Consider the following 18,843-nt stretch of genomic DNA (forward strand, 5'->3'; position numbering starts at 1 on the left):
GCAGCAAGAGTTTCTGCAGGTGGAGCAGCAGCAAGAGTTTCTGCAGGTGGAGCAGCAGTAACAGCTGTTTCTGCAGGTGGAGCAGCAGTAAGAGTTGTTTCTGCAGGTGGAGCAGCAGCAAGAGTTTCTGCAGGTGGAGCAGCAGTAAGAGTTGTTTCTGTAGGTGGAGCAGCAGTAAGAGTTTCTGCAGGTGGAGCAGCAGCAAGAGTTTCTGCAGGTGGAGCAGCAGCAAGAGTTTCTGCAGGTGGAGCAGCAGCAAGAGTTTCTGCAGGTGGAGCAGCAGTAAGAGTTGTTTCTGCAGGTGGAGCAGCAGCAAGAGTTTCTGCAGGTGGAGCAGCAGCAAGAGTTGTTTCTGCAGGTGGAGCAGCAGTAAGAGTTTCTGCAGGCGGAGCGGCAGTAAAAGTTATTTCTGCAGGCGGAGCAGCATGAATGAATCCAACTGAGATGACTGATGAAAGCAGTTTTGTTGAAGCTGATACTTCCTGTCGGCCGTGAACGCAGCATAAACTGTTTACTTCTCGCTCATAGAACCAGGAGGGCGTTAGGACCCTGCGGCCGGCCCCGCCTACCCTCCTCCGTGCGTGTGTGGGTGTGTGCGCTGGGCGTGGTGATGATGATGATGATGAATAACTGAGGAACTTTTGCTCCACTGCTTTCCTGGACTCCGGCCGTGTTAGCGCCTCCTGACTGACTGTCTGCCCGTCTTTGTGCGCTCCTCTGCGGCTCCGCCTGTCTCCTCTGCCCGCTGTCGCTCCGCCTGTTTCCCCGCAGCTGAAGCAGAAATCTGTAAGTAACTCGCTTGTTTTCCGAGCTGTGTTGCGTTGCTGTGAGCTCTGCTGAAACCCGACCCAGAGAGGAGATAAAAGCAGGGTTTGTGCGCCGCTGCACCCACTGCTGGTGGGAATGTCCCAGCTGTGAAACAGCTGCATCACGCAGGAGGATCCGAGCTAAACAGGAAGTGAAGCAGCTCAGGTGAACTTTACCGTGAAGTCTTTAAACAGCAAATTCAGGTTATTAAAACTCAACTAAAAGTGGGAAAAACACATTTAGACTTAGATTAAAGCTTTTATTCTGCAGTTATTTGCTCTCAGTTACTTTTTATGATTAATGTCGCTGTAGTTTTATTAAAGTCTTTTATTGATTTCAGGAATAAGTGTAAAGCGTTCATTTTATTTCTCTAAAGCCTCACTTTTCAACATCAAAACTTCAATTAAGAGAAACTAGAAATATAATAAATAATATATATATATATATATGTGTAATATATATTTTATATATATGTATTATTTATTTATTAAGAAACTAAAAATATAATATATATATAGTAATTATATATTATTTATTATATTTTTAGTTAAATAATAATAATAAATAAACTTCAATTAAGAGAAACTAGAAATAATATATATATATAATATATATTTATATATTATTTCTTTATTAAGAGAAACTAAAAATATAATAAATAATATATATATATGTGTAATATATATATTATTTATTTATTAAGAAACTAAAAATATAATATATAATATATATATAGTAATTATATATTATTTATTATATTTTTAGTTAAATAATGATAATAAAAAACTTCAATTAAGAGAAACTAGAAATATAATAAATAATATATATATATAATATATATATTTTATATATATGATTTATTTATTAAGAGAAACTAAAAACAATTCATCTTATTATTCTAATGTGATTATAGGCAGGAGAAGCATTGTAGGTGGGCCCCCACACCTGTACAGGGCCCCCACACCTGTACAGCAGGCCCATCCTGAATGACCGGAGAAGGCGTGTTTGCTTAGTTCTTAGTTTGTTTCTACAAATGAACGTTTAAAAGATAAAAATAAAACGGTCGGAGACAAAGAGTCACACTTAAATGTGATGTTTAAAGTCATTAAATGTGTGAGAAATGTCTGAATATAGCATCTAAAGTGTCTGAAATACTCAAATATTTCCTTTTATTGCTCATGTAAAACAGAGAAATCCACATTTAATGTGAAAGAATTGGTTTAATTTGACGCCTTTTTGCAGGTTCCAGTCAGAACTGCGGTTCCTTAAACCCAAACTTCACCTTTTCTCTCTCCTCAGACACAGAACAACATGTTTCTGGCGAAGAATTTGATCGGTGGCATCATTAACATCGTGAGGTGAGCACAAACCTCTCCTGGCAGCGCTGCGCTAACACTTCTCAGCCAAGTTAACCCTCTGCTGTCGCTTTCCTCCAACAGCAACATCGACCCGGCCCAGTTCGTCCCTTCAGACCCCGTAAGTACCGGAAAGGTTGGGGTAAAAGCTGATGGAGCTGCTCCACCCTCCCCACACAGCCTGGAGTATTGATCTGACCTTTTCCAACAGACATAATGACTGTAATGCATCACCCCCCCCCACTGTCTGAGGCAGATTTACTGGATGTGGAAACAGTGTCAGCAAATTATTTAACAGCTTATTTCCTGAAAATAGATAATATATTAGCAGGATTCAGTATTTATGAGGCTGGAGCTTCAGTCGAGTCGGTTTCTAATTCAATGTCTGTCTCACCTGGTTGCCGTGACGACCAAAGTTGTGTAAAATACTCCAGCCAGGTGAGAAAACCCTTTAAAACACCTTATGCAGCTTAAACAAACGAAAAGTCGCTCAGACTTCCTTCTTTTTTAAAAACCACAGCTGGTTACGTCTTCCATTGAGATTTAACTGTTTCACCTTGTTGCCGTGACGACCAAAGTTGTGTAAAATACTCTGTCCAGGTGAGAAAACCCTTTAAAACAAATGAAATTCAGATTAAATGTGATTCAACTCTGATGAGTTACGTCTTCCATTGAGTTTGAGGTCCAAAGCAACACATTTAACGTCTGTCTGTGTTTAAAAAACCTTCCGCCTGTGACATTTTCACATTTATTTCATGAAAATAAGCCTGTAAATGTGCTTTAGGGGCTGATTTGGCTGCCTCACAGATTGATTTAACCATTTACTGTAACAGACACAAGTCCAGTTTGATTTGGAGCAGAACATTTGGATATTTTATCACCGTAAATACTGATTCTGTGTCCTCGAAGCCAGCCGAGTTGCTGTGATGGAAGATTTCACAGCAAACAGCTCACAGAAGCTCTTTGAGTGTGTTTCTGTGAGCAGTTTCACTTTATTTCCTGAAAATAGATAATATATTAGCAGGATTCAGTATTTATGAAGCTGGAGCTTCAGTCGAGTCAGTTTCTAATTCAATGTCTGTTACACCTGGTTGCCGTGACGACCAAAGTTCTGTAAAATACTCCGTCCAGGTGAGAAAACCCTTTAAAACAAATGTAATTCAGATTAAATCTGATTTAACTCTGATGAGTTACGTCTTCCATTGAGTTTGAACTGTATCACCTGGTTGCCGTGACGACCAACGTTGTGTAAAATACTCCGTCCGGGTGAGAAAACCCTTTAAAACAAATGTAATTCAGATTAAATGTGATTTAACTCTGATGAGTTACGTCTTCCATTGAGTTTGAACTGTTTCACCTGGTTGCCGTGACGACCAAAGTTGTGTAAAATACTCCGTCCAGGTGAGAAAACCCTTTAAAACAAATGTAATTCAGATTAAATGTGATTTAACTCTGATGAGTTACGTCTTCCATTGAGTTTGAACTGTTTCACCTGGTTGCCGTGACGACCAAAGTTGTGTAAAATACTCCGTCCAGGTGAGAAAACCCTTTAAAACAAATTAAATTCAGATTAAATCTGATGAGTTACGTCTTCCATTGAGTTTGAGGTCCAAAGCAACACATTTAACGTCTGTCTGTGTTTAAAAAACCTTCCGTCTGTGACATTTTCACATTTATTTCACGAAAATAAAGCCTGTAAATGTGCTTTAGAGGCTGATTTCACAGCAAACAGTCCCAGGGAGGAATGTGTGTGTGGCTGCAGCTCACAGAGGCTCTTTGTGTGTGTTTCTGTGTGTGCAGCCTCCCCCCCGCAGACCTCTCAACTTCTCCGAGGCTCATGAGAATGACGAGGAGAAGCAGTTTCGAAAAGTCTTCCACCAGCTCGCTGGAGACGTGAGTTTTTGATGTTTAATCCGGTTTAATCCGGTTTAATCTGTGTGCACACAGGGTCTGAAAGCCCCCACTTCAGTCCAGATTACAGCGTCTCCCTCACTCTGTCCCACATGAAGCTCATTTATAAGTTTCTATTCGGTTCAGAGCAGAGGAAAGCTTCGGGACTCAACATTCCTGCTGCAAACCACACGGTTTGGTGTGTAATTACAGAAGAGTCAGCTGCTGCTTTATTCTGTGTGAAACATCCCATAAACACGTCGGCTGGAGGTCCCGACTCTCCCATCGTCCAACAGAGGAAGTTGTTGTGCTTCCCAGTGATTTCAGATGGCAGTCTGAGCCCATTTCTGCCTGTTTAAAGCTGCCAGCATCCTTTGGGCTGAGGGAGGTTTCTACCTCTGTGGGAGCAACAGCTGGTGAACTCTGACCTTCACACAGACAGGAAGAGCTTCGAAAGGCAGAAAACATCCCAGAACATTTTTGTGTTTGCTTCCTCGGACTGAAGCCGGGATTTAAGCATTTATTTGTGATTTAAACTCATCAGATTTATTTTAACTTGGCTCTGATGCTTGTTACCGACCTGGTTTGAGGTCATTTGCTGCTCAGCAGGTTTTAAAGTTCCTGCCTGCTGCTTCTTCTTCTTCCCTCACCACACCTGTCTGCTGCTTCTTCTTCCCTCACCACACCTGTCTGTCTGCTGCTTCTTCTTCTTCCCTCACCACACCTGTCTGCCTGCTTCTTCTTCTTCCCTCACCACACCTGTCTGCTGCTTCTTCTTCTTCCCTCACCACACCTGTCTGCTGCTTCTTCTTCTTCTTCCCTCACCACACCTGTCTGCTGCTTCTTCTTCCCTCACCACACCTGTCTGCTGCTTCTTCTTCCCTCACCACACCTGTCTGCTGCTTCTTCTTCCCTCACCACACCTGTCTGTCTGCTGCTTCTTCTTCTTCCCTCACCACACCTGTCTGTCTGCTGCTTCTTCTTCCCTCACCACACCTGTCTGCTGCTTCTTCTTCTTCTTCCCTCACCACACCTGTCTGTCTGCTGCTTCTTCTTCCCTCACCACACCTGTCTGCTGCTTCTTCTTCTTCTTCCCTCACCACACCTGTCTGTCTGCTGCTTCTTCTTCTTCCCTCACCACACCTGTCTGCTGCTTCTTCTTCCCTCACCACACCTGTCTGCTGCTTCTTCTTCTTCCCTCACCCCACCTGTCTGCTGCTTCTTCTTCTTCTTCCCTCACCACACCTGCCTGCTGCTTCTTCTTCTTCCCTCACCACACCTGTCTGCTGCTTCTTCTTCCCTCACCACACCTGTCTGTCTGCTGCTTCTTCTTCCCTCACCACACCTGTCTGCTGCTTCTTCTTCCCTCACCCCACCTGTCTGCTGCTTCTTCTTCTTCTTCCCTCACCACACCTGCCTGCTGCTTCTTCTTCCCTCACCACACCTGTCTGCTGCTTCTTCTTCCCTCACCACACCTGTCTGCTGCTTCTTCTTCTTCCCTCACCCCACCTGTCTGCTGCTTCTTCTTCTTCTTCCCTCACCACACCTGCCTGCTGCTTCTTCTTCTTCCCTCACCACACCTGTCTGCTGCTTCTTCTTCCCTCACCACACCTGTCTGCTGCTTCTTCTTCCCTCACCACACCTGTCTGCTGCTTCTTCTTCCCTCACCACACCTGTCTGTCTGCTGCTTCTTCTTCCCTCACCACACCTGTCTGCTGCTTCTTCTTCCCTCACCACACCTGTCTGCTGCTTCTTCTTCTTCTTCCCTCACCACACCTGTCTGCTGCTTCTTCTTCTTCCCTCACCACACCTGTCTGCTGCTTCTTCTTCCCTCACCACACCTGTCTGTCTGCTGCTTCTTCTTCCCTCACCACACCTGTCTGCTGCTTCTTCTTCTTCTTCCCTCACCACACCTGTCTGTCTGCTGCTTCTTCCTCTTCCCTCACACCTGTCTGCTGCTTCTTCTTCTTCCCTCACCACACCTGTCTGCTGCTTCTTCCTCTTCTTCCCTCACCACACCTGTCTGCCTGCTGCTTCTTCTTCCCTCACCACACCTGTCTGCTGCTTCTTCTTCTTCCCTCACCACACCTGTCTGCCTGCTTCTTCTTCTTCCCTCACCACACCTGTCTGCTGCTTCTTCTTCTTCTTCCCTCACCACACCTGTCTGTCTGCTGCTTCTTCCTCTTCCCTCACGCCTGTCTGCTGCTTCTTCTTCTTCCCTCACACCTGTCTGCTGCTTCTTCTTCTTCCCTCACCACACCTGTCTGCCTGCTGCTTCTTCCTCTTCCCTCACACCTGTCTGTCTGCTGCTTCTTCTTCTTCCCTCACCACACCTGTCTGCTGCTTCTTCTTCTTCTTCCCTCACCACACCTGTCTGTCTGCTGCTTCTTCCTCTTCCCTCACGCCTGTCTGTCTGCTGCTTCTTCTTCTTCCCTCACCACACCTGTCTGCTGCTTCTTCCTCTTCCCTCACCACACCTGTCTGCTGCTTCTTCTTCTTCCCTCACACCTGTCTGCTGCTTCTTCTTCTTCCCTCACCACACCTGTCTGCCTGCTGCTTCTTCCTCTTCCCTCACACCTGTCTGTCTGCTGCTTCTTCTTCTTCCCTCACCACACCTGTCTGCTGCTTCTTCTTCTTCTTCCCTCACCACACCTGTCTGTCTGCTGCTTCTTCCTCTTCCCTCACGCCTGTCTGCTGCTTCTTCTTCTTCCCTCACCACACCTGTCTGCTGCTTCTTCCTCTTCTTCCCTCACCACACCTGTCTGCTGCTTCTTCCTCTTCTTCCCTCACCACACCTGTCTGCTGCTTCTTCCTCTTCCCTCACGCCTGTCTGCTGCTTCTTCTTCTTCCCTCACCACACCTGTCTGCCTGCTGCTTCTTCCTCTTCCCTCACACCTGTCTGTCTGCTGCTTCTTCTTCTTCCCTCACCACACCTGTCTGCTGCTTCTTCTTCTTCTTCCCTCACCACACCTGTCTGTCTGCTGCTTCTTCTTCTTCCCTCACACCTGCCTGCTGCTTCTTCCTCTTCCCTCACCACACCTGTCTGCTGCTTCTTCCTCTTCTTCCCTCACCACACCTGTCTGCTGCTTCTTCCTCTTCTTCCCTCACCACACATGTCTGCTGCTTCTTCTTCTTCCCTCACACCTGCCTGCTGCTTCTTCCTCTTCCCTCACCACACCTGTCTGCTGCTTCTTCCTCTTCTTCCCTCACCACACCTGTCTGCTGCTTCTTCCTCTTCTTCCCTCACCACACCTGTCTGCTGCTTCTTCTTCCCTCACCACACCTGTCTGCCTGCTTCTTCTTCTTCCCTCACCACATCTGTCTGCTGCTTCTTCTTCCCTCACCACACCTGTCTGCCTGCTTCTTCTTCTTCCCTCACCACACCTGTCTGCTGCTTCTTCTTCTTCCCTCACCACACCTGTCTGCTGCTTCTTCTTCCCTCACCACACCTGTCTGCTGCTTCTTCTTCTTCCCTCACCACACCTGTCTGCTGCTTCTTCTTCTTCTTCCCTCACCACACCTGTCTGCCTGCTTCTTCTTCTTCCCTCACCACACCTGTCTGCCTGCTTCTTCTTCTTCCCTCACCACACCTGTCTGCTGCTTCTTCTTCTTCCCTCACCACACCTGTCTGCTGCTTCTTCTTCTTCCCTCACCACACCTGTCTGCTGCTTCTTCTTCTTCCCTCACCACACCTGTCTGTCTGCTGCTTCTTCCTCTTCCCTCACGCCTGTCTGCTGCTTCTTCTTCTTCCCTCACACCTGTCTGCTGCTTCTTCTTCTTCCCTCACCACACCTGTCTGTCTGCTGCTTCTTCCTCTTCCCTCACACCTGTCTGCTGCTTCTTCTTCTTCCCTCACCACACCTGTCTGCCTGCTGCTTCTTCTTCTTCCCTCACCACACCTGTCTGCTGCTTCTTCTTCTTCTTCCCTCACCACACCTGTCTGTCTGCTGCTTCTTCTTCCCTCACCACACCTGTCTGCTGCTTCTTCCTCTTCCCTCACGCCTGTCTGCTGCTTCTTCTTCTTCCCTCACCACACCTGTCTGCTGCTTCTTCCTCTTCCCTCACCACACCTGTCTGCTGCTTCTTCTTCCCTCACCACACCTGTCTGCCTGCTTCTTCTTCTTCCCTCACCACACCTGTCTGCTGCTTCTTCTTCTTCCCTCACCACACCTGTCTGCTGCTTCTTCTTCCCTCACCACACCTGTCTGCTGCTTCTTCTTCTTCTTCCCTCACCACACCTGTCTGCTGCTTCTTCCTCTTCTTCCCTCACCACACCTGTCTGCTGCTTCTTCTTCCCTCACCACACCTGTCTGCCTGCTTCTTCTTCTTCCCTCACCACACCTGTCTGCTGCTTCTTCTTCTTCCCTCACCACACCTGTCTGCTGCTTCTTCCTCTTCCCTCACCACACCTGTCTGCTGCTTCTTCTTCTTCCCTCACCACACCTGTCTGCTGCTTCTTCTTCTTCCCTCACCACACCTGTCTGCTGCTTCTTCTTCTTCCCTCACCACACCTGTCTGCTGCTTCTTCTTCTTCTTCCCTCACCACACCTGTCTGCCTGCTTCTTCTTCTTCCCTCACCACACCTGTCTGCTGCTTCTTCTTCTTCTTCCCTCACCACACCTGTCTGCTGCTTCTTCCTCTTCTTCCCTCACCACACCTGTCTGCTGCTTCTTCTTCTTCCCTCACCACACCTGTCTGCTGCTTCTTCCTCTTCCCTCACCACACCTGTCTGCTGCTTCTTCTTCTTCTTCCCTCACCACACCTGTCTGCCTGCTTCTTCTTCTTCCCTCACCACACCTGTCTGCTGCTTCTTCTTCTTCCCTCACCACACCTGTCTGCTGCTTCTTCTTCTTCTTCCCTCACCACACCTGTCTGCTGCTTCTTCTTCTTCTTCCCTCACCACACCTGTCTGTCTGCTGCTTCTTCCTCTTCCCTCACGCCTGTCTGCTGCTTCTTCTTCTTCCCTCACACCTGTCTGCTGCTTCTTCTTCTTCCCTCACCACACCTGTCTGCCTGCTTCTTCTTCCCTCACCACACCTGTCTGCTGCTTCTTCTTCTTCTTCCCTCACCACACCTGTCTGTCTGCTGCTTCTTCCTCTTCCCTCACGCCTGTCTGCTGCTTCTTCTTCTTCCCTCACCACACCTGTCTGCTGCTTCTTCCTCTTCCCTCACCACACCTGTCTGCCTGCTGCTTCTTCCTCTTCCCTCACACCTGTCTGTCTGCTGCTTCTTCTTCTTCCCTCACCACACCTGTCTGCTGCTTCTTCCTCTTCCCTCACCACACCTGCCTGCTGCTTCTTCTTCCTCTTCCCTCACCACACCTGTCGGTGCATTCAAGGGAAATGAAGCTGCTCCACCTTCCAAGATGCAGTGAAAAAGACTCTCCAACTGCCTGAATGAAGGAGGAGGATGAAGAGGATGAAGATGGCTATGAGGATGATGAAGATGAAGATGTCTGGGAGGATGATGAAGAGGGCAGGGAGGATGATGAAGATGCCTGGGAGGATGATGAAGATGATGAAGAGGGCAGGGAGGATGATGAAGATGATGAAGAGGGCAGGGAGGATGATGAAGATGAAGATGTCTGGGAGGAGGATGAGGATGATGAAGATGATGAAGAGGGCAGGGAGGATGATGAAGATGAAGATGGCTGGGAGGAGGATGAGGATGATGAAGATGATGAAGAGGGCAGGGAGGATGATGAAGATGAAGATGGCTGGGAGGAGGATGAGGATGATGAAGATGATGAAGAGGGCAGGGAGGATGATGAAGATGCCTGGGAGGATGATGAAGATGATGAAGAGGGCAGGGAGGATGATGAAGATGATGAAGAGGGCAGGGAGGATGATGAAGATGAAGATGTCTGGGAGGAGGATGAGGATGATGAAGATGATGAAGAGGGCAGGGAGGATGATGAAGATGAAGATGGCTGGGAGGAGGATGAGGATGATGAAGATGATGAAGAGGGCAGGGAGGATGATGAAGATGAAGATGGCAGGGAGGATGATGAGGATGATGAAGATGGCGTCCTCAGGTGCATTTGGGTGAAACTGGTGAAAAAGACACTTTTTTCACTCATTCTGTGAACAAACGCCTGTCGGTGACGGGCGCCGCGGCGTTCAGGAAGCCTCGCGTTACGGCCTCCACCCGTAAAGAGATTTCCAGGCCTGTGATTGGATCAGAGAGCAGAGAAGCCCCCCCGAGTGGAAGTGACTCATCAGGAAGTTTTCCTTCTCAGGAATCTGCAACCTCGGCTGAGATTTCATGGCCAAGCAGCTCGCAGCTCGCCGCTTTTCTGGGCGTCGCCCGGCGGATCGTCCTCAGACAAACGTGAGGGAGCGGCGTGCAGCCGCAGGGCGTGTTCCTCACACAGCGGCTCGCTCTCTGCATTCCTGCCATTGTCTGACAGGGCGCCACTCGAGCCCGAGGGCGTTGTGCCGAGTGTTTGTTTACTGAGTCATCAGAGGGGCGTGGTCACCGGCTCAACCAGCCGGCTGCAGCGAGTTATCTGACCCCCGCCTGGCTGAGCGCCGGGTGGGTGTGGCCTGTTGCTTTTTAAAGGAACAGAGCAGCCGGGGGGGGACTCTGGTCCAGTTTGAGCTGCATTCTTTGCACCTCAGATGTGGGAAATCCCTGAAACCAAACCTTCGCTGAACCGCAGAACAACATGTTTGTGTGCTGCCGGCTGCAAACAGAGGAGGGCGTCATGGCAACAGCGAACAAATGGGATGTTTTTCCAGCTCTGAGTCAGAAACTGGAGGAAAATCAAAGGAAAGAAAAGAGTTTGAGTCACACTCAGATCAGCTGTGACTCACTCTGTTTGGGACTCTCAGGGTTCTGCTCCACTTCAGTTCAGGGAGGTTCCTGGATGCGTGAAATCAGCTCCACTGCTTCCTTATTTTCTCCTTCCACAGAAGAAATGATTCTAATAAAGCTGCACTAACTCTGACTGATAGAAAAAAGCTTCTGGCCTTGTGTTGTTTCGCATGAAACGGCTGATTTGTGTCTGTGTGGTTTCACAGGACATGGAGGTGAGCCCGAAAGAGCTGAAGGACATCCTGAACAAAATCATTTCCAGACGTGAGTGCAGTTCCCTTTCTTTGTGACTTCCTGCTGCTCCTCTGTGCCAGTTTGTGTACAACAGCCCTGCAGCCACATTAAGCTGAACTAAAGCTGCTGTTTTGCCTCAGATGGAAGCCTGAAGACGGACGGCTTCAGCATAGAGTCCTGCAGGAGCATGGTGGCCGTCATGGACGTATCCTTCCTCACATGCTGGAGCAGCAGGGATTATTACGGCCAGTGAAGGCTGGTGGTGACATTGAATGGGGGGGGCTAATGTATTATAAAAGCCAAGTAGTTGTATTTCAACATAAAAGGTGTCCTGTTAGAAAGTTTAAACTATCACAACAGCACGGGCCTTTTCAACAAACCACCGAAACACTATTTAGAAGAATGCACTGATGGAAAATATACCATCTACCATCTCTCTGGAAAAACAAATACTTTCACACCATAAAAGGTTTAAAAAAGGTCAACCCAGACTTATAGCCGATTGCAATTAGCTTTGGAACACAATAATTCAGACATCAGCACAAAACTAAAATAGTAACTCCAGAAAAACACTCCAGAAAGACGTTAAGAGAGCCTTAAAAGAAATACTCCACAAAATGTTCCATCTGTGTGACATGAATGGGGGGGTCTACCTTATCTGAAGAGAAGCTTCAAGAGGCCGTTAGCCTTTCTAACGTTAGCTGTTAGCCGTTAGCCTTTCTAACGTTAGCCGTTAGCCTTTCTAACGTTAGCCGTTAGCCTTTCTAACGTTAGCCGTTAGCCTTTCTAACGTTAGCCGTTAGCCTCTCTAACATTAGCCGTTAGCCTCTCTAACATTAGCCGTTAGCCTTTCTAACGTTAGCCGTTAGCCTTTCTCTCAAACCAAGTTACACAAAAGCTACGATTTTGGCGCTTTTCTTTCTGTGTAATTTGGATATCCTTTGGATGATGTGCCCCTACTTTTTTCACCTGAGGACATTGAAGAAAACGGATTTGAAAGTAAATAATCCACTTTGTTAACGCCGATGTCAAAGTTTCGCCCTACATACGTAATCAAGTAGAGTCGTCTGTGATTGGTCCAAATCTGCTGGCTTTGGGCTGTACAGATTTAGCCCAAATGGAGGGGGCGGGACTTGCAACCTGTCACTCAAATGTTGAAGAAAAGTCAAGTGTAACCGAGTTGCTTCGCTTGGGCTGTAGATAATTAGCCCGTTTTCACCGATTTCATGGGTTTCAGTTCAGATTTTGCTCCGCCTCTGATCAAAAATAAAAAAACAATTTGTTTTTATTGAATTATTTATAAATTATATTCTAATTTTTATTGAATAATGTAGGGAGGGCTGAGCCCTGTTAGCCCAAATTATACCAGCCGTCCCTGATTACGGCTGTAATGATTACTTAATGTTGAAGATGTACCGTGAAGCAGTTAATTAATTAAGAATTGTCTGAACCAGGACACGTGGATGTTATTTTGGCTCCTAACAGCCACATAAACACTGCTCCTGACCACGAATTAATGCAAAAGAATGGGTTGAGGAGCACGACCTGGCCTCCAGATTTCCCAGATGCCAGTTTAACTGAGCATCTGCGGGATGTGCTGGACGATCAGGTCTAATTATAGGCTGATTACAGGACTTAATGGATCTGTTTCTGATGGCTCGGTGCCAGACACCACAGCGTGTCTTCACCGGTCCGATGGACCCGATTCAAGGCTGTTTTGATGGGAAAAAAGGGGACGAACTGATTTAATTTGGAACCTGTTTCACCCCTGAACTGCATCACACCCTCCGATCATTTTACAAACCATTCAGATTAGAAAGGTCAGAGCCGTTCAGTGCTTTTGTTCTTGAGTTTGAGCTTTGACCCGACTCCCTGCAGAGCGACAGCACAGGAAGACTGGGCTTCCACGAGTTCAAATACCTCTGGAACAACATCAAGAAGTGGCAGGTGAGTCCGCTGCAACACAGACTTCCTCTTCTTGCTGCCTGATTCACGTTTTTAACATCCCTCCTGCTTGTTTTTTTGGTCTCCAGGGTATCTATCTGTCCCACGACGCTGACCGTTCAGGTGTGATCGGCGCCCATGAGCTGCCGCGGGCCTTCAAAGCTGCAGGTGAGATGCGCTGCTCTCAGTTTATAGAACCAGAGAAGCCTTGATGCATTTCAAACCCACTTTGTTTGCTTGTGTGAGCAGGTTTCCCTCTGAATGACCAGCTGTTCAAGATGATTATCCGTCGCTATAGCGATGAGCATGGCGACATGGACTTTGATAATTTCATTGGCTGCCTGGTGCGACTGGACGCCATGTGCAGTGAGTGCCTTTGCCTCCTCGTCCTCTCTTCTTCTCTGTTTTCCTTTCAAAGCTCAGCAAACTGTCTCATATTGTCACTTTGACTGTTGTTTTATTAATTAATCAGGTTTTCCAGAGAATTCTTTTTCATATTTTGCCGTCTTTGCTGCTTCCACTGAAGCATTTCGCTGCATAAAGTGATATTTTTGATGTGAAATGCATCATTCTGAACACGTTTTTACAGAAAATTCAGCCTTATCTGGCTACAAAATATGAAAAATGTGGGAAATCGTCCAGAAAATGTTCCGTCAGAAGGCTGTTCATTACTTTTCAGTTTGATTTTTAGGCATTGCATCAGCACCTGCGTTGTTTTAAAGCGTGTTTGTGTTCTGCAGGAGCGTTTAAGACTCTGGATAAGGACAACAACGGCTCCATTGACCTGGACATCAAGGAGGTGAAGCACAGTTTGATTTCTGTCCCTGCATTCATGCACCATATGAAGTATAAGCCGAATGGAAATGTGACTTCTTTAAGCCTTCCTGAACTCATTGTTTGATGAGCTCAAATTCAGTCTGTGACTGAATTTCTGTTGAAGCCTGTTTTAGCTGCAAATAAAACTCATTTTTCTTCCTCAAAAATAGTTAATTTTACCCTTTATCACAAGGATTTATCCCATCCCAGCTCTCTGTGTCACATATGTGAGGTTATCCTGCTTCTTTGCCTTATCCCTTATGGATCATAACCCCCTGAACTGTCCACCTCCACCATCACTGTGGAGCTTATTCAATGCAGCTTGCAAGGCCCACAGAGGACAAGTCCTGAAAGTGCTCGCTGCTTTTTATGAATCTTCTTTTATGTGAATCTGGATTGTTGTGGCCAGACATTAAAGTCGAACTCCAGTATTTTTAAACCTTATTTCTGGCATGAAATACGTTCATCTGCTCACAGAGAACAGTTTGGTGAAAGTCGGCATCCTTCGGAATATATTTAGACAACTCTCTATCCATATATCCTCTAAATAAGGCATTATCTGTCTTTATTTCACCAATACTTTAAGAAGAATGAATGAATGAACGTGTGCTATAGCTCTGTTAGCTCATAGCTGCTGTTATGTGGCTACTTGCGGCTATAGGAGAGCTAACGGAGGGATTTCTACACAGGCACTCTACTGGGCCCACTTCATCCACACGCCCCCCTGCAGCACAGTTTATTCACTCCGTGCTCTGTGACAGTCGGCTAACTTCACACAGAGAATTACAATAATCTGTCTGAGAGGAAAGGAAGACGTGGAAAACTATTTCAAGACATCTGGGAACTTGGCCAAAAGGCTAAACTGGAAGAAAAAGCCTGATTCAGCCGATGTGTTGGTCACATTTTGAAGAGCTTTGTTGCAGTAGATCGATGATATGAAGCTAAAAGCTCAAAACGACAGCTGAGGTCATCTCCAGAGTCTGATCACCTGAAGAAAGTGTGTTTCTGTAACTGTGAGAGAGGAACAAATGTCTTTGAGTCCAACTGCATGCTGAAACCTGCCGCTGATTGTTCCAGTTTCTCCCAAAGCATGATGGGAAATGCAAGAAACTTTTTAAACCTGGACCTTATTTCTGGCATGAAGTGGGCCCAGTAGAGTGCCTGTGTAGAAATATCCCTCCGTTAGCTCTCCTATAGCTGCAAGTAGCCACATAACAGCAGCTATGAGCTAACAGAGCTATGAGCTAACAGCAGCTATGAGCTAACGGCAGCTATGAGCTAACAGAGCTATGAGCTAACAGAGCTATGAGCTAACAGAGCTATAGCACACGTTCATTCATTCATTCTTCTTAAAGTATTGGTGAAATAAAGACAGATAATGCCTTATTTAGAGGCTGCATCCTCTAAGCCCCGTTCTCTCCGTTATATGGATCTCCAGTTATCTAAATATCTTCTGAAGGACGCCGACTTTCACCAAACTGTTCTCTGTGAGCAGATGAACGTATTTCATGCCAGAAATAAGGTCCAGGTTTAAAAAGCTTGAATTTCAGCCTCAGCAGTAGAAGAACGATGAAGTTATCCTGCACTCAGATGCTGACTCTGATTCTTTTCATGTCTCCCAGTGGCTTCAGCTGACGATGTACTCCTGAAGCAACAAATGGAAGCTGCTCCACGACCACAGCGTCCTCTCTTTGTACTTCCCATGCCTCCCTTCCTCTGGCTACACCTCTCTCTTCTCTCAGACACCGGACCAAAACGCCTGCTTTGAGCTAAAAGCAAAGGGAAACTTTAAACTGGGACCAAAGTGGAGCTGAGGCTCCTCCTGCTGTCAGGTGGCGCTTTTTGACATATCAGTTGCACAACTTTTAATGTTTTGATTAATAAAAGTTTTTCATTTCTATCAAGCTGAAACTGATAAATGTTTCAAGAAATAAAGCAACTTTTTTCTCCTGGATATTTGAGTTGTGTTTCCCTGGAAGAGTTGTTGGCTGTGATAAATCTGAGCTCTGCCCAACATGTGATGTGCTATTAATAGAAACCAGCTTCTCTCCTGTGGTTACAGCTTGCATCACATGAGACAAAGACCTGAAAACATCTCAATATATATGACCTTTAAAGGATTAAATGACTTAAAATGGTTTGAGTGAGACTGAAAGTTACATTTGTTGTGATGGAGGTGAATTATCCACCATAAAAAGTCCTAAAACAAACCTTTTTTATAAGAGTCCTGCCTCTTATAACAGCCTCCTTCACCAGAATCCAGCCTGAACACTTTATTCTGGTTGACTTCCCTTTTTTAAGGCTGTCTGTGCCATGAAAGATGAGTCATAGAATCAGATTAAACAAATGTTCTCTGACAAATTTCACAGATAAAATCATGAAGCAGAGTTTTGAAGAGGGACATAAACACTGAAATCTTTATTTTCTGCCTTTAAACACACTTTTTATAAGTTAATTTCAGCTCAAGAGTTTTATGCTTTCTACTTAAATACAATAAATAACCCTAAATAAGAGGAAACTGCTGAAGAATCGATTTATTTCCTACTTTTACTTTCACAAGTTATTTCAATATGATAATAAATATCAGTTTTTACACCTCAGACCTGCAACATCCCATAAAGTCAGTGAATCTTTTCCCACTTTGTTTCTTCTGCCAACACTTAAAGACGTTCTGACTCTGAGGAAACCAGGTGATGCAGAGTTCCAGCTGTTATTTTGTCCCATTCTTCCTGCAAACAGGTCTGAATACCAATAATGACCAAATTACACCAAATAATGACCAAATTACACCAAATAATTATCAAAATATACCAAATAATGACCAAATTACACCAAATAATGACCAAATATACCAAATAATGACCAAATTACACCAAATAATGACCAAGTTATACCAAATAATGTCCGAATTACACCAAATAATGACCAAATATACCAAATAATGACCAAATATACCAAATAATGACCAAACACTTTGTTTCCTTCTGCCAACACTTAAAGCCGCTCTGACTCTGAGGAAACCAGGTGATGCAGAGTTCCAGCTGTTATTTTGTCCCATTCTTCCTGCAAACAGGTCTGAATACCAATAATGACCAAATTACACCAAATAATGTCCGAATTACACCAAATAATGACCGAATTACAGCAAATAATGACCGAATTACAGCAAATAATGACCAAATTACACCAAATAATGACCAAATTATACCAAATAATGACCGAATTACACCAAATAATGACCAAACACTTTGTTTCCTTCTGCCAACACTTAAAGCCGTTCTGACTCTGAGGAAACCAGGTGATGCAGACTTCCAGCTGTTATTTTGTACCATTCTTCCTGCAAACAGGTCTGAATACCAATAATGACCAAATTACACCAAATAATGTCCGAATTACACCAAATAATGACCGAATTACAGCAAATAATGACCAAATTACACCAAATAATGACCAAATTACACCAAATAATGACCAAATTACACCAAATAATGTCCGAATTACACCAAATAATGATCAAAATATACCAAATAATGACCGAATTACACCAAATAATGACCGAATTACACCAAATAATGTCCGAATTACACCAAATAATGACCAAATTATACCAAATAATGACTGAATTACACCAAATAATGACCGAATTACACCAAATAATGACCAAATTACACCAAATAATGACCGAATTACACCAAATAATGACCGAATTACACCAAATAATGACCAAATTATACCAAATAATGACCGAATTACACCAAATAATGACCGAATTACACCAAATAATGACCAAATTATACCAAATAATGACCGAATTACACCAAATAATGACCAAGCACTTTGTTTCCTTCTGCCAACACTTAAAGCCGTTCTGACTCTGAGGAAACCAGGTGATGCAGAGTTCCAGCTGTTATTTTGTCCCATTCTTCCTTAAACAGGTCTTAAGGTGTGCAGCAGTGCGGGGGGGCGGTTGTATGTGTTGATTTTCAGCCTTTACTCATTCTGTCAACCCCATAAACAGACTAAACTGATCAGTTTTACATGTTATAACATTCCTAAAAGGCTTAAAATAACTACAGCCACAAATTGGAAAAACTTGGGATAGTTTTCTGCAAAAGCAGATGAAGAAAACAGTTATTTTGATGTTTTCTCTTACTTTTACTTCCTGTCAGACAGTCTGAACTCAACAGATTTCCTGTTCAGCTTCATTTCATCTGTGAACAAACATCATTTTTACACCTCAGACCTGCAGCATCCCATAAAAGATCAGAAAACAGTGAATCTTTTCCCACTTTGTTTCCTTCTGCCAACACTTAAAGCCGTTCTGACTCTGAGGAAACCAGGTGATGCAGAGTTCCAGCTGTTATTTTGTCCCATTCCTCCTTAAACAGGTGTTAAGGTGTGCAGCAGTGCGGGGGGGTGGTTGTTTCTCTGCTGGGGACAGGTCAGGACTGCAGGCAGCCAGTCCAGCACCCGTACCTCTTCTTCCTCAGCCAGGCCTTTGGACTGTGGCAGAATGTGGTTTTCCATGGTCTGCTTGAACAATGCTGGGACGTCCCAGGAAAAGATGTGGCCTTGAAGGCAGCATATGTTGCTGTAAAATCTCAGTGAGCTTTTCTGCATTAATGCTGCCGTCACAGAAGTGGAAATGAGCTTTGCCCCCTGATCCAACCCCATACCATCACAGAGCCTGGCTGCAGGGACTGGCTGCTGACAGCAGGCTGGATGCTGCTTTTGCTCTTTGCTCCATTTCTTCCAACAAAGATGTGGAATACTGATGGGTCTGACCACAGCACACGTTTCCACCGTGTGACGGTCCATCCCAGATGCCTCCGAGCCCAGAGAAGTGGACGAGGTTAACATCAGGCTTCTTTTCTGCACAGTTGTGCACTGACCCAACTTTTTGAACATTTTTTAACATTTTACGGCCTGAAATGCAGAAACTGATGTATATATTAACAAATCAGATGAAGATGTTGGGTTT

General features: G+C 45.3%; 1 protein-coding gene across 1 annotated transcript; it reads left to right on the forward strand.

Annotated features, from left to right (window-relative positions):
• Positions 1 to 626: 626 nt before the first annotated feature.
• On the forward strand, positions 627 to 15,714 carry capns1b (calpain, small subunit 1 b). The gene is made up of 11 exons (XM_072391889.1): positions 627 to 786; positions 2,107 to 2,165; positions 2,247 to 2,283; positions 3,963 to 4,055; positions 11,075 to 11,132; positions 11,243 to 11,307; positions 12,981 to 13,049; positions 13,136 to 13,214; positions 13,296 to 13,412; positions 13,787 to 13,845; positions 15,485 to 15,714. Exons 2-11 carry the CDS (start codon positions 2,119 to 2,121, stop codon positions 15,509 to 15,511), a joined length of 651 nt encoding a protein of 216 aa, XP_072247990.1. The 5' UTR covers positions 627 to 786; positions 2,107 to 2,118; the 3' UTR covers positions 15,512 to 15,714.
• Positions 15,715 to 18,843: the final 3,129 nt, after the last annotated feature.

This window comes from Leuresthes tenuis, unplaced genomic scaffold (genome assembly GCF_036924035.1).
Source record: "Leuresthes tenuis unplaced genomic scaffold, fLeuTen1.0.hap1 SCAF_9, whole genome shotgun sequence".
Lineage (NCBI taxonomy): Eukaryota > Metazoa > Chordata > Actinopteri > Atheriniformes > Atherinopsidae > Leuresthes > Leuresthes tenuis.